General features: G+C 39.4%; 3 protein-coding genes across 4 annotated transcripts; 1 reads left to right on the forward strand and 2 right to left on the reverse strand.

Moving 5' to 3' along the window:
- Positions 1 to 888: 888 nt before the first annotated feature.
- LOC121798025 (RNA-dependent RNA polymerase 1-like) lies at positions 889 to 5,313 on the forward strand. The gene is made up of 5 exons (XM_042196843.1): positions 889 to 1,055; positions 1,405 to 1,940; positions 2,219 to 4,056; positions 4,135 to 4,285; positions 4,357 to 5,313. The coding sequence occupies exons 2-5, from the start codon at positions 1,419 to 1,421 to the stop codon at positions 5,146 to 5,148; spliced, it is 3,303 nt and encodes a 1,100-aa protein (XP_042052777.1). The 5' UTR covers positions 889 to 1,055; positions 1,405 to 1,418; the 3' UTR covers positions 5,149 to 5,313.
- Positions 5,314 to 5,403: 90 nt separating this feature from the next.
- LOC121798026 lies at positions 5,404 to 7,030 on the reverse strand. 2 transcript variants are annotated; one of them, XM_042196845.1, is made up of 5 exons: positions 6,703 to 7,030; positions 6,386 to 6,456; positions 6,123 to 6,298; positions 5,943 to 6,036; positions 5,404 to 5,863 (listed from the first exon to the last, which is right to left on the reverse strand). In XM_042196845.1, exons 1-5 carry the CDS (start codon positions 6,944 to 6,946, stop codon positions 5,549 to 5,551), a joined length of 900 nt encoding a protein of 299 aa, XP_042052779.1. In that variant the 5' UTR covers positions 6,947 to 7,030; the 3' UTR covers positions 5,404 to 5,548. The 2 variants fall into 2 exon arrangements, with proteins under 2 accessions (XP_042052779.1, XP_042052778.1); XM_042196844.1 differs by having other exon boundaries at positions 6,386 to 6,459.
- A 726-nt stretch (positions 7,031 to 7,756) lies between these two features.
- On the reverse strand, positions 7,757 to 14,871 carry LOC121798027 (serine/threonine-protein kinase dst1-like). The gene is made up of 18 exons (XM_042196846.1): positions 13,983 to 14,871; positions 13,576 to 13,664; positions 13,388 to 13,495; positions 13,103 to 13,210; positions 12,841 to 12,931; positions 12,625 to 12,677; positions 11,841 to 11,903; positions 11,699 to 11,743; positions 11,547 to 11,582; positions 11,003 to 11,058; positions 10,719 to 10,800; positions 10,106 to 10,240; positions 9,856 to 9,967; positions 9,247 to 9,400; positions 8,560 to 8,698; positions 8,270 to 8,470; positions 8,091 to 8,176; positions 7,757 to 8,013 (listed from the first exon to the last, which is right to left on the reverse strand). Exons 1-18 carry the CDS (start codon positions 14,746 to 14,748, stop codon positions 7,914 to 7,916), a joined length of 2,424 nt encoding a protein of 807 aa, XP_042052780.1. The 5' UTR covers positions 14,749 to 14,871; the 3' UTR covers positions 7,757 to 7,913.
- Between the last annotated feature and the right edge of the window lie 59 nt (positions 14,872 to 14,930).

Here is a 14,930-nt window from a genome sequence, read left to right on the forward strand (position 1 = left end):
TCCTAGTAGTAATCGAGAATTATTAGTCCTACGCCAATGGAATACAATCTATCAATTAATGGAGTAGAAGTTAATTAGTCTCCCACTCAACTCTCTATGCTACTTTTTTTTACAATTATAATTCAACAAGTGGTAATTTAAAAAAGGATTTGTTTATTATTTATCGTGTGCGAATTTTAAAATATAGTAATGGTGGGGGAGGATGGATACTAAATAAGTTTCTTAAGTGAGAAGTCTTAGGTCAATTTTATTCTCTCCTTATCTTTTAGGACTTTTTGGGACCCATGTTGGATTTATTTATAAACAAATACTCACTAGTCAAGCTTTCATAATTGCATATGTACGACCAAATTAGTTTTCTCTTCTCATTAATTTTCTAAATATAGTGATTTTATTAACAAATAAAAACAGAAACTTGAAAGTGATATGGTCTTTGAGATTACTCCCTTTGCAATGAACTTTTATAGACTTAGATACTTCATGAGTGTGTAGATAAGTGGAAATAATGGCATATATATTTATAGGGCTATATATAAGTACTTTCCTTTATAGGGCTATATATAAGTACTAGGAAAGTGTGTAGATAGTTTTAATCCAAAATTGATAAAATATGACATAGAATAAAAAATGAGACAATTTTATTACTCCTACTATAAACTAATTTTGGTGAAAGAACAAAAATGATAAAAATAAAATTATTTTCTGATTGAACCATGAACTCATCCAATTTAAAATAGATTGGTTAAAATATTTGCATCATATTCTCGCCTTTAATTGGGCAATATATTTAGGGCTACGCAAGACTCCATTCGTCAGCAATGAATTAAATGATTAAAGTAAGTTTTCAAAGAATCTTTGTGGTACATATATACAGTGAAGAAACATTATCAACTCAAACACGGTGAGTCACTCTCAACTCACTCTCTCTCTCTCTCAAAGTTGATTACTTTTCTTGGAATGGGTTTGGTAGAAGAAGCTCATACCTTGATCATTCAACTCTCATACTAAAATACTTCCAACTTCCCACTTCCCACTTCACTCTCTTCGATTTTAGGGTAATTTTCTCTCTCTCAAACCTCCCTCTACTTGTATATGTATATGATGTAATGATCACTCTCTAAGATCGAATTTTTCCCACATAACGTACACATATTTGCTAGATCCATCTGTAAAATATGACTGTTGTGATTATGTTGATTCTTGAAGTAGTATGAATTTGTGTTAGACCTTATCTTGTCTTCATTGAATTAGTTGGTGATGATTATGGTGGAAATACTAAAAAAAAAGAGAAAAAGAAAATAACAAAATTAATGATTTAGCTTCTTCTAGTTACCTTGTTTCCTTGGATATGCTTTTGGTTCTCTTGTTACTCATGATTAAACTGCATTTGTGATAAAATTGCAGTTTTCACTGTGAAAATGAGAAAGACACTTCATGTTTCTGGTTTCCCCAAACTTATTGCTGCTGAAGAAGTGAAAAAGTTCTTGGAGGACCGTACGAGCCCGGGAGCCGTGGAGGCTCTAGAAGTGAGGCCGGGGAAGAGGGGTTCGAGGTCTTATGCAAAAGTCCAGTTTACAAGTAGAGAATATGCTGAGGATATCATACATTTGGCAAATATTGGCCTCTATTATTATCAGGGAACTAGTCGCTCTTATTTAAAGGCTTTTGAACAGGATACCAACTTTGTGAATCCTAAAGCATTTAAACATGAAATGGATGGTGTGACTCTGAATTTTGGGTGTCAGGTGTCTAAACAAAAGTTTTCTGTGCTATGGAGAGCTCAAGATGTTTCTGTTAAATTTGGAGCAGGGCTGAAGAAATTTCACTTCTTTTTGAGCCATCGTAATGTTGAATACAGGCTTCAGCTGTCGTACGAAAATATATGGCAGATTGTGCTGCATAATTCGATTGGTCGAACTACAAAGCTTCTTCTCATACAGGTCCAGTGCTTATCTAGTTATTACATCATTTCACTGAATGAACTTTAGTTTCTGGAACTGAAAATAGAATTTTTTTGTTACATTACCTTGTTTTGTAGCTGTTCTTTGCTCTTGCAGGCGTTGCAGCTACTGCATATACCTTGATCATGATATATGATATATGATATATGATATATGATACTATATGATAGTGCTGTTTGATTATGATAGAGATAGTGCAATCCATGCGCTTGGGAACTTTTGAAGTAGGTTGATATATTTATGTCTTTATTCTTCAGTTATATGGAGCTCCTCGGATCCACAAGAAGCTCGATTCAATATATTGTTTTTTCAAGGATACTCCGGATGATCAGTGGATTAGGACTACAGATTTCACTCCATCGTGTATTGGACAATCTTCTGGTCTGTGTCTCCAGATTCCTCACAGCACAAAGCTCCCAGATTTCAAGAACAATTTTATATACTACAGTGTAAGTGACACACCATTGGTTTTAGAAAGTGGAGCCCCTTTCTCTGCAGATTCACCTCTAGTTCCGATTGTACAACCCCCACGTGGCGTTGAGCTACCTTACAGAGTACTATTCAAGATCTGCACGTTGGTGCAAAACGGATGCATTCCTGGAATGAAGCTAGATAGAGAATTTTTCCATAGTGTGAATCCAGAAATGTATGATATTAGATACATAGAGCATGCATTAGAAAAGCTCTACTATCTAAAGGAATGCTGCTATGATCCTGTGGCATGGCTTCACGAGCAATACCGTAAGTACCAAACATCCGAGGAACTACCTAAATCTCCTACCATTAGTTTGGATGGTGGTCTGGTGTATATTCACCGGGTTCAAGTTACTCCAACCAAAGTTTACTTTGCCGGTCCAGAAGTAAACATGTCGAACCGTGTCCTCCGCCAATTTTCTGGCCACATTGACAATTTCCTTCGTGTTTCGTTCGTTGATGAGGAGTGGGATAAGATGTATTCGACTGATCTATCTCCAAGGGTAGCCACCTCTATTGGCAATGGAAGGACAAAACTGTACGAGAGAGTACTTTCTACCTTGAGGAATGGCATAAGAATAGGGGACAAGAAGTTTGAATTTCTTGCATTCTCCTCGAGTCAGTTGAGGGAGAATTCCCTCTGGATGTTTGCTGCTTCAGCTAGAAACCTCAATGCTGATTATATAAGGCAGTGGATGGGTGATTTCAGTTCCATACGGAACGTCGCAAAGTATGCTGCAAGGCTTGGTCAGTCTTTTGGTTCGTCGACAGAAACACTAAGTGTTGCTCGGGAAGAGGTTGAAAGAATCCCTGATGTTATGGTTGTTACAGATGGAACCACATATACGTTTTCTGATGGGATAGGGAAAATATCATCTGATTTTGCTCGAAGGGTTGCTGATAAATGTAAAATCAGAGGTAGTGTTCCATCAGCCTTTCAGATAAGGTATGGTGGCTACAAAGGTGTCGTTGCAGTCGATCCCACTTCATCAGTAAAGCTGTCATTGAGGGATAGTATGCTGAAGTATCAATCAGACAACACGAAGCTAGATGTTCTATCATGGAGCAAGTATCAACCGTGTTTCATGAATCGCCAGATCATCACACTCTTGTCCACCCTCGGAGTGAGTGATCGCATCTTTCTGGTGAAGCAGAGGGAGGCAGTAGCTCAGCTCGATGCTATCTTAGTCGATCCACTAAAAGCTGAGGAAGCATTGGACTTGATGGCTCCCGGAGAAAACACCAACATCTTGAAAGAAATGTTGAAATGCGGCTACAAGCCTGATGAAGAGCCGTTTCTCTCAATGATGCTGCAGAATTTCCGCTCAGCAAAGCTGCTCGATTTACGGGTGAAGGCAAGAATATTCGTCCCACAAGCTCGCCAAATGATGGGATGTATGGACGAAACTGGCACCTTGGAATACGGACAGGTGTTTGTGCAATTTTCAGGCACCGGAAGCAGTGGGGATTCAACTGGCTTCAAGTACACCATTACAGGAAAGGTAGCTGTGGCTAAGAACCCGTGTCTGCACCCGGGCGACGTCCGTGTTCTCAGAGCTGTCAACGTGCCAGAACTAAGCCACATGGTGGACTGTGTCGTCTTCCCACAAAAGGGAAAGAGGTAAAAACTGACTCCTTCACTGTATCACACTGTTCAATTTCATCAAATCATTCTAAAACATACTGTGTTGCTAATCAGACCTCATCCAAATGAGTGCTCTGGGAGTGATTTGGATGGAGACATATACTTCGTGTGTTGGGATCCTCAGTTGATTCCGCCTCGTCAAGAATCTCCGATGACTTATAATCCTGCTCCAAACACACAACTTGATCACAATGTCACCATTGAGGTAATAATCGTTATTTGCAATACTTGATACAAAGCTATGTTTCTACAATAAAATGTTAATTTGTGGTGTAGGAAGTTGAAGAATACTTCACAAATTACATCGTTAACGACAGTTTGGGGATCATTGCCAATGCACATACTGTCTTTGCTGACAGAGAGATTAGCATGGCATTAAGCAGTCCATGTGTAGAGCTGGCCAGGCTTTTCTCAGTTGCAGTCGACTTTCCCAAGACCGGAATCCCTGCAGAAATCCCTCCTTACCTTCGTGTGAAAGAGTACCCAGATTTTATGGACAAGCCCGACAAGACGACGTACCAATCAGAGCGGGTCATCGGGAAGCTCTACCGCGAGGTGAAGGATATCGCCCCTCACACATCTTCTGTGAAGAGCTTCACCATAGAAGTGGCTATAAAATCTTACGATAGTGACATGGAAGTCGAAGGATTCAGAGAGTACATTGACGAAGCCTTTGAGTACAAGACTGAGTATGATTACAAGCTGGGGAACTTGATGGACTACTATGGCATTAAGACTGAGGCTGAGATACTGAGTGGTGCCATCATGAAGACGTCAAAGACTTTTGATCGGAGGAAAGATGCAGACGCTATTGGGGCAGCCGTGAGGGCCCTTAGGAATGAGGCTAGGTCGTGGTTCAAGAAAGGAAGCGAATCGGGGGATGCCTATGCAATGGCTTCGGCTTGGTATCACGTGACTTATGATTCTTCTTTCTACGGCTGCTACAATGTGGGGATGAATAGGAGGGGTCACTACATCAGCTTTCCATGGTGTGTTTACGACAAGCTTGTCCAGATCAAGAGGGATTCACTTAATAGGCAGTTCAGACGAGGTTTGAGACTGGGATGAGTATTTAGTTTTTACCGAATACCCTTTTACCTCTCTCTGCTGCAATGTGTGTATATGCAGCATAACTACTAGATTTGGTGTGTAAAACTAATGTATATTTAGTTTGTGGACTTATCCTGTCAGACTATTATTTTCAACTGCCAATTTCATGGTTCGTTTTTCGTATCTGGTGACTGACAATGCTGTGCTTGTGTGTGTGAGAGAGAGAGATGAGAGGAATAACAGTTGTGCAAGAGAGAATTCAACAACTAGGAGTATAAGATACTAAAAACTTTTCATTGATCAATTCATGAGACGGGAATTTGAGGGATTACAACTGAAAACTGGAAGACGGGTGCCCCATGAATCTTGTTAAACATTTCATGGTAGATTTTCACTCAAAAATTGTGTACTGAGAGACTTACTGCCTTCGATAACAACCAATGTAAAGTTTTACCCGCTTTATCACATCGTACGGTAGTTTTAGCATGCAATCTCTCTGTTTGCGGCTCATTGGCCTTCCCTTAGCTGCAGGGTCTCGATTCTCCCTCACGTCTGCCAGCTTCCAAACACAGCATTTCGACTCTGTTTCAATGGAGTCGAGAAGGTACACTGCTTCCTTTTCTGGGGATCTCGTATCTGAATCTTCCAAATAGTTGACTATCATTGCCATATCCTTGAACCTCAGCAGGTCATCCGGTACTCTCAGCAACCGATCTGCACCAGGGCTAGATACCTCCAAAAGAAATCGAGAAAATAGAATCAGATGTACAAACATGAAACTAGTAGAGCCAGTCGAAACAAGTAAATATTACTTCAAGAGCTAAATCATCTGGGATTTCTTCATCCAATGATTTCTTATATTGGCGACTGAATGCCTCAATCTCATCCATGCTGGGACACCCGTATCTGATCAAGGACAGAAAACAGTAAACGATAGTCATGCTCTAACATTTGTTCCAAGATTACTAGGACTAACGCAAGATGAGACTTACTCATTTGAAAGTTTATCTAGTCTCACATAGATGTAGCCTCGAGGAGACGTTTTGAATGCATAGAGCTGCATCTCTTCACTAAACTCCCGAAGAACTTCTTGAGCTATAGATAATGCTTTCTCACCCCAAGGGCAATTGTTAAGAACAACTCCACCACCATCACCTCCATCACCAACCTACAGTTTTCCACACTTGTGTTAACAAATAATCAAGTTTGCAAACTATCCAGCTAAATAACAATGATCATTAAATTCAAACCACACCTCAGGCTCAGCTTCATCCTCTTCCTCCCACGAATCAATTGGTTCCACTTCGCCATTAGATTCATCTGAAGCTTCTTCACCCATACATAAAGTGCAAGCAAACATTATCAAAACTAACCAGAAAATGCCGGAAGGCCATGATCCAAGTCAAGAACAAGCCCTCAAGTAATATGGCGTAGGCTAAATAACTGTGGCTTCAAGAACACCAATTTCCACCCAAATAAAGCACAAAGTAACATAAAAAAAACTCGAGACAATACATCAAACACATGGCAGGCACTAGCAACGAGCCAACAAAATAGAACAGAAGAGCTTACCATCAGCACCGTCGTGGTTACGAATAGAAGAAGTAGCGTGTAAGTGGCGAAAAGCGGTGATAGAAGCAAAACACGATGTGGGTTTGGGAGAAATGCAGGTAGCATTGATGGCGCCAAGAATGGCATAAAGACCCGGTTTTGAAGAAGGGTCATATTCATGAATGCGAGAAAAAAGAGTAAATGAAGAACATATTCTCCTTACACCTCTGTGTTGTAAGCAGTTGTAAATCCTACAAGCTCTCATACTTTCAAAGCAGGATTACAAAATATGGTGTAGATTCTTCAATTTCCACGCAGAGACGAAGCTATAGTTTTTGTATTTTGAGTCCTTTTGAATCCGGATTTAAACTTAAATTCCTCTTAGTTTAGTCATTTAGGCTATCCACAATGGCGCCTAGCGTACCGCCTAGCCGAGCGCCGGCGCTAGGCGGTCGCTAGGCGAACCATTGCAGCTTCCGAAAACCGCCGAGCGGTTTTTCGGAATTAAAAATCGCCTAGCGCTAGGCGGTCGAATTGCAGCGTCGGGATCGCCCAGCGCATCGCCCAACGGTTTTTTTGTTTTTTTTTTAAAAAAATTTTTAATTTTTTTTTTAAATTAAAATAGTATTATTAATGTTTCCCGTATATGTCTCGTAAATTAAATTCCGTATATTGTGTTATTAGTGATGTGGCTATTGATGTGGCTATTGATGTGGTTGGGCTATTTATGATATGACTGGGCTATGGCTGGGCTATTTCTGATGTGGCAGGAGGATTTTTAGTATTGATGATGTGGCAGGAGGAGTTTGTGGCTGGGCTATTGCTGGGCTATCACCACTATGGATACCCTTATACAAAAATAACCAGATTTAATCTCTTTTCCTTTTTTATTTCTCTCCTAAATTACTAGTTTCCAGAAAGTTGCAAAATTTTACCTGTATGAGTGTTCCTTCTCAGTTCAAAAGATTAATAGAAATTATAATTTTATTTATGAGATGTTAGTTTGCACTCAGTTTTATGTTTACTTCCAAATTTCTAGTTTATATATTAGGACAATCAAATACAAAATCAATGGTTTTGGAAGGTTCTAAAATTACAAAATTGGCATAAAATAATTACTTCAGAATTACAATAATTTCAAATGGTGTGCATGGAATTCAGTCAGTAAACCTCAAAAAACTACTTGCAACAGGACACAATCAAGATTCTATTTCAATAAAAGATTAGAAAAGCTACAAGCGTAGAATAGTCCGAAGGGTATCAGAGAGGTTTTGAATGGTCTGTTGTTCCTGCACTGCCTGCATTTCTTGAAGTGGCATCTCCTCATAGCACCTGCAACAAACATCACAACGAATCTAAGAAGGCTGAATCTGTCGCCAATGAGACCAGGGAGTAGCCGAAATACATACATTTTGTGGTATGATAATGCCTGAGCAAGATTCATCAGAGTCGGACTGGAATTCAATCTCTGATACACGCCTGGGGGAAGGGGTACCTGTAACAAGTTGAGGAGCTAGCTATATTACCCGAATGTCGAATAAATTACTGGAAATAGGAATGATTTCATCAAGACTAGGACAAAGAGGACCTCATTTTGTCTGCTTCTACCCTTCTTAGGCTGGGTGTCACCAGAAAAGAGCTCATGCATTGCCTCCACAGCTATGCTTCCGCTGCTATCCCCAGGCCATCCCCCAAGCACGTTGTCGGATAAGAGTGCAATTGGGGATATGTCGGTTGCCCTTAAGAATGGGATCGGTACTGTATTACCAGCAGTGTATATGGACCAAAGCTGCTCAAAAAGATGACCAAATAAGGAAAAAGGTTAAAACAACCGTAGGTTATTTAAATGTGGAAGTTGAACTTGGAAGATCAAACTACCTTGTCTAATGCTTTTCTGCTGACAGTTTCACTAGCAGCTAAAGGATCACTCAAGCTAATGCCAACAGCTACTTGGGAAACGCTATTTACTTCCATATTTTGCTCTGTTGCCGGGATTCCAACGACAGGAGTCCCAGTCCTGGCAAGTTAAAATGCATGAGTGAGGATGATTGCTAGAGAACATCAAAGTGACAAAGTTCCAACTAAAGTAGGCAAAAGACAAGAAAGACTCGGGGATAAGGAAGAGTTCATGATACTGAAAACTGAAGAGAGTGAGGTGAGGTATCTCAAATTACTTTCATTTCTTCCATTTTCAAATATTTCACTCGTCTGTACAACAGTGTTGGTGAGTGTTAGGCCGTAATTTAGAAAAGCTAGACGTAGGGTTGTTTCAGGATGACTTTGTTTAAAGGAGAAATATCAATCCATCCTCCATATAAGAAAGCATAAAGAGGTCTTTCCTCCTTCCACGAAAATACTTAAAGTACCAAGTGGAGTGTTAACAGTGAATCCATATCAGCAGGCAAAAGTAAAAATGACAATGCCAAGTAGAAATATAAGAAATTCCCTGGATGTTTTAATTCTGTTATAGCTTAATTTCTTATAGTAGAAATATAAGAAATTCCCAAGGAGGCTTGTTCCCTGTCTGTATTAGAAATATAAGAAATTAAGCTATAACAGAATTACCGAGAGTCTTTAATTTTATCACCAGGTCCGCTGACTGGGGGTTTTCCAACATGTCCCGTAGCAGGACCGGAATCTTCTGGTCGTGTAGATGGCGGCACAGTAGCAGTTTTTCCAGTAGCAGTTCTATCATGGATTATTACAGTTCCAAAATCACCTGATCAAAAAATTTAAAATCAATGGTTTTGTGACTTATAGCCAAAAAAGTTTCTCCAGTAAAGTAGCGCCCACAGTACAAGTTGAACATGCAATGGAGCTGATTTTACAATTATAAACTATCATAGATATATTTGCAAATGGTAGCTGACTTCACAAGTTCAGGAGCTAGTTGAAACAGACAAATCCATATTAGAGGTTATTTGGTATCACTCAGCAAGCAATTTCATCAAAAATTTCCACAATTTTCAACTTATGTTGCCTTTTCTATTCAAATGTGATCAAGACTATGGTAGTATAATTTTATTTTTTTCTGAAAGTGATCATTCGTGTCTAAGATTGTCATCCCTCTGCGTTGCTATTTATGCAATACTTGATAATGAGTTACAAAAAATGTTAGAAAAATGCTTTAAAAGAGAGGTATCAGTTTTTTATTGATATCAATAGGGATATTACCTTCTACACCTGTTTTTACTGTATCATTTATGCCAAGGGCAGAAGCTTGCTGCCCATCCGGACGTTTTGATGGTACAGTATTTAGAATTGGTTCACTTGAATCTCCTGCCGGCTGAAATAAACGGAATGAGATATAGTGATTATAGAAAATGAGTAACTTTCCACTTCTACATTTTGTAAAAGAGAAAGTATTGTGAATTTACAGTTGTCCTGCTGACACAAATAATCCAAAAAGGAAAACTACAAATACCCCTTCTCTCAACAGTGTCCTGTCTGAAGGTACTTCTTGTGTTTGCAATGCCATTGATGCCCTAACTTGCTTTGCCTGCTCAATCTTTGGGACCATTGCTGATGCTCCACTTCTACATTTTTCAATGAATTTGTGCTTCATGTGATCAAAAGGAAAAGAGAAAATGATGTAAGAACTAAAGTAGAAGAGATAATTTTGCATACCTATAAATTAAACGAGAATAAAGCATGATACAGATTAAGTAAACCATGTCTTATGGAAACAACTAAATTTACAATAACGTCAATCCGAGTACGGGATGTGCACATTTCGAAAGGCAACATTTTAATAACGTTACTATCAGGGCTGCGCAAAATATAACAGTAATTATAAGAGAATAAACATCCATCAGCGTATCAAAACACGTGACAGCTTTCGTTGAAAAATGCAAGAGAGGTTCAATTCACTAGATCCAATTGTTCAAAGTGGATTCCATATCAAGAGCCATAGAAAAGTTTCCCCAATAGAATTAAGACACACCAGAAACATCTGAGAGTCAATGTGAAACACCTGAACTCACAAAGAGTATGCATTGGATTCAGTTAGCACTGAGAGTAAGTAAGCGACACCATACCTTCAGCATTTCAGCTGCTGTGGGTCGGAGTCGTGGCTCCTTCGTCAGGCACTTTGCAACAAAGTCATGAAATACAAGCGACCTGCAACAATGAATAATCAAACATTACGGACTGCAAACAAAAAAAATGCAGTCCGCGTATTTACTATATTGGGATACTCGAAATTCCAAAAAAAATATGGACATGTAACTATCAACATAGTTCTAAATAAACAATGGACTATCAACACTTAATGAAGAGAGTCCTCAACAGTTGCTGAAAGTAAAGAGAATAGAAGACACACCACTTCTCTTTATCTTCAAGCATAGGGGCAGGTTCAATTGAAATCATAAACAATACCTACCACAACGTTGAATTAGGTAAGCATCCAAAAGTAATATATTGCTATAAAAAGGAACCAAATATAAAAAGGAATGTCTTGTTGTAGGTACCAGCACATAATAACATCCACAAAACGACAACAATAGCTTGAGCACAGATGCGTTGTTAAGGATTCAAGGATGAATCGCAAAAGAGAATGTTCTAACTAAATCTTGTCGTCACTTTTATGCTAAGCATATTGGTACATGAAGATGCCAAATAAATGCACCATTTGCAATAACCTTAGAGCACTTGTAGTATGAATCTGGAATATGAAGGGACACGGGTAGATGGGTAAACAATGGTGTTTTACAAGCAAGTTTCTCAAGAATAACTATATATAACTGTATTAGCCCCTAAATTTAGCTAATGATGCATTTATTCCCTTAGATGTTTTTCCAGTTAAAAGGTCTCGGACTGAATCATACTGGTCATTTTAGCATAACCATTGAAGTCTGTGAACTTACTCTCATAGGATGAACAGCTGCTCTCGGAGGAAGTCCCTGGAAACCAAATTCAAGTATCCATGAAGTTAGCAACAAATATCGTGAAACAACACAATCTGTAGGATTTGCAATTGTAACTGACAGGAACAAGAGGAAAAATTAATGAAACATGCCTCGGCCATTTCAATTGCAGACACTCCAAGAGCCCACACATCAACCTGGGAAAAAATTGACATGATATTAAATTAGTAAATAAAGACCGGTCTAAGACTTCCAATCAACAATCTTTTATGAGCACAAAATCAGAGAATATACCTTTCCATCATAACGGCTTTCTTGAATAACTTCAGGGGCCATCCAATGTGGTGTACCAATGAACTAAGAAACAAAAACTCGAGATGAAAAAATCTTGAAAGGGGGAAAAATAAAATTCTTTTACAGATTATTTTCTGGATAGACAGCATAAAATAACACATCAAATGCAGGACGTGCTATTATAATTTATAGTGTTTGTCTCCGATAGATCTCTCACAGGGTAAATCCTTATACATAAATCAAGAATGGATTTAGATTTCTCCAAGAACACAACTAACTTAAAAAGGCTCCCTTCACTAACATGGGCCACCCCCAGTATCATATACTCTCCCTTCACTAACATGGGCCACCCCCAGTATCATATACTCCCCTAGCATTTCATTATTGCTAAAAGTCTCAATATCTTAAAATGACAAGCACACTTTAGTGATGGTCTCACATAAGGTCCAAGAATCTATGCAGCATTGCCAGGTAAAAAGACATTCTCAGATGATCAACTAGTAGTAATGGGTCTTACTATATTTGTGGCATGTGTCACATCCCCGACTGGATCAACTTTATGTGAAAATAGTCACCCTTCAGATGATCAATTAATCTGACCAGTGGATCAAACAGAATGCTAAAAAAATCTGTTTGCTTAACCATCATCCACTTCAAGATGGTTCATTTAACAGGTTGGAATTTACCTACCAATATCTATTCTTTAAAGAAAAGGAAAAAAAACTATGAGGGAGATAAGTAAAGCAATCCTGATTAGGAAGACAAATGCAGACAATGCATATACCGTATTGCGCTTAGACATAGTTCTTGTCAACTGTGCAGCCACTCCAAAGTCACCTGTAAACATACATTGTATCACTCATTCAAGAAAAGAATGCTAAATCTATACATCTAAAGTCCAAACTGAAATCCGTGAAGCTAACCGTCGACATTAAGTAGCCCAAAGTTGGGAAAGAGGAGCCGAAAAACTAATACAGGAAGAGATAATGTTAAGACTTACCCAGCTTGACTTCTCCTTGCTCAGTCAACAAAATATTACCACCTTTTATATCTCTATGCACCTTGAAAATTGAGTGCAGATATGATAGACCCTGATTGAAAAATTTACTAAATAATCAGAGGCTAGATTCATGCATCCATTTGGATGCCCCAAAGCAATTTTCTTGCAATATAGTTCTTTACTGCAAATGGACTTGGAAATGGATAAATAGCGATAGTGAGAAAAAGTGAAGCTTGTGATATAATCAACAAATCATAAGTACCTTCAAAGCTTCTCTACAAATATATGCTATTTGATACTCCTCAAGAGCCTCGTCGGTAACATTCATTAAGTCAGCAACACTTCCACCCCCACAGTACTCCATTACTATCTGCCAGCAAATTCATAAATTCACTAAATATGCATGGTTATCATCAACATCACAACCTTGGACGCAACTAGCACATGATGTAAAGGATGCGACTCTCAACACCCACCCAAAAGAAAAACAATGCATCCACAAACAGCATATAATAAAAAAAAGGTAAAAGCTGATGCTTCTTCATACCCAGAGAAACTCTTCTCCTTGATAGCTCCCAAGATAACGAACAACATTAGGATGACTACACTGCTGCAACATCTCAATTTCACCACGAATTTCTTCATAACCCTCCTCCTACAATATAATTAGTATTTCATAATTAAATAAATCCACAAAAAAAGAAAGACCTTAGTGACGACAAATTACAATCATACCCCTTCAGACAATGATATCACTTTGACAGCAACTAATTCTGAGGTCCTTAAATCTCGAGCCTTGTAGACTGCCCCATATGAGCCCTTCCCTGATAATATATCAATTTAAAGTTGCTAAACCATTTGTTACAATGAAAAATAAAAGTATGTTATATAAATTCATATTCTTCTATGGTAACTGCTAAACAAGTGGTCAAATATTGCAATTCCCGGACTTTTCTTGAGAGAAGATTTATGACAAAGTTTATTTCCTTCATCTGTTGCAATGAATTAAATAGTGACAAAGTTTATAATACCTCAACCTGGTCAGAAAAATTTTAAATCACTTAAAGTTTCAGACCAACTTTAATTCATTATCAATCAAAGAGAAGAACCAAGCAAGCAAAACTCAACATTTGAATCTTTACCGAGCTCATGGAGCAACTCATACTTGGTAGAAGGATCCTCTCTGGCAATGCACTCCGTTATCGAGCTTGATGAAATCTTCCCACTTCTGTGAGTCCTCGTGCCGCCAACCCCTTCTCCACCACCACCGATGCTCTTCTTCCCCCTCCCATATCCCATCCCTCCAATCTCTCCAACTTTCTGCATACTCTCCACTGCCCTCCGCATCGTCCCTCCGCCTCCACCACCACCCCCCTTCCTCACAATTGTCCCCATACCCTCATCATCATCCCCCTTCTCCCCGTCCTCATCTCTCCTCCTCACCACAAACGTCGAGAAATCCCCATCCTTCTCCTCCTCATCTTCCTCTTCGTCGCTCCCAATTCCTCCCCTAGGGCTTCTCCTCTCCCAAACCGGAGCTGCAGCCACGCTCCGCGGCTTAGAATAGGAAGATGAGGCACTGGTATTCCTACCGGTGTAGCTCGATTTCCTCCGATCGGTTTTGACAATCATCGTGCCGGAGATAGAGGCGTCGTCGTCGGAGTCGTCGATGTCGTCCCCGCCGCCGCCGAAGTCCTTGGGGAGGCGCTTCAATAGAGGAGGCAGCGATTCCTCCTCGTCCTCGGCGGCGTTGTCCCTGTACAACATCGTGGCGTAGATGTCCGCTTCGGGCTCCGCCTCTTTGGATGCGGCGCCGTCTTTGTCGTGGATCACCACCGTGGAATAAAGGTCGGAATTTTTAGGCGGCGGGGGCTTCCGAGCTCGCCAGGACTTAGGGGAGAAGTCCATTTTTCTCTCACTGTCGCTGGATCAGTGTGTGTGTTTGAGTGTGAGAGACAGAGAGGAGAAGCTTCAAAGCAGTTGCATCCGAAAGTAAAATCGTTGAAAACTTGAAATTGTAGTTCAGAAACAACGACATAATACAGATTTATTGATTAATTAATTAATTAATTAAAATTTTATGCACTTCA

Source organism: Salvia splendens, chromosome 4 (genome assembly GCF_004379255.2).
Source record: "Salvia splendens isolate huo1 chromosome 4, SspV2, whole genome shotgun sequence".
Classification (NCBI taxonomy): Eukaryota; Viridiplantae; Streptophyta; class Magnoliopsida; order Lamiales; family Lamiaceae; genus Salvia; species Salvia splendens.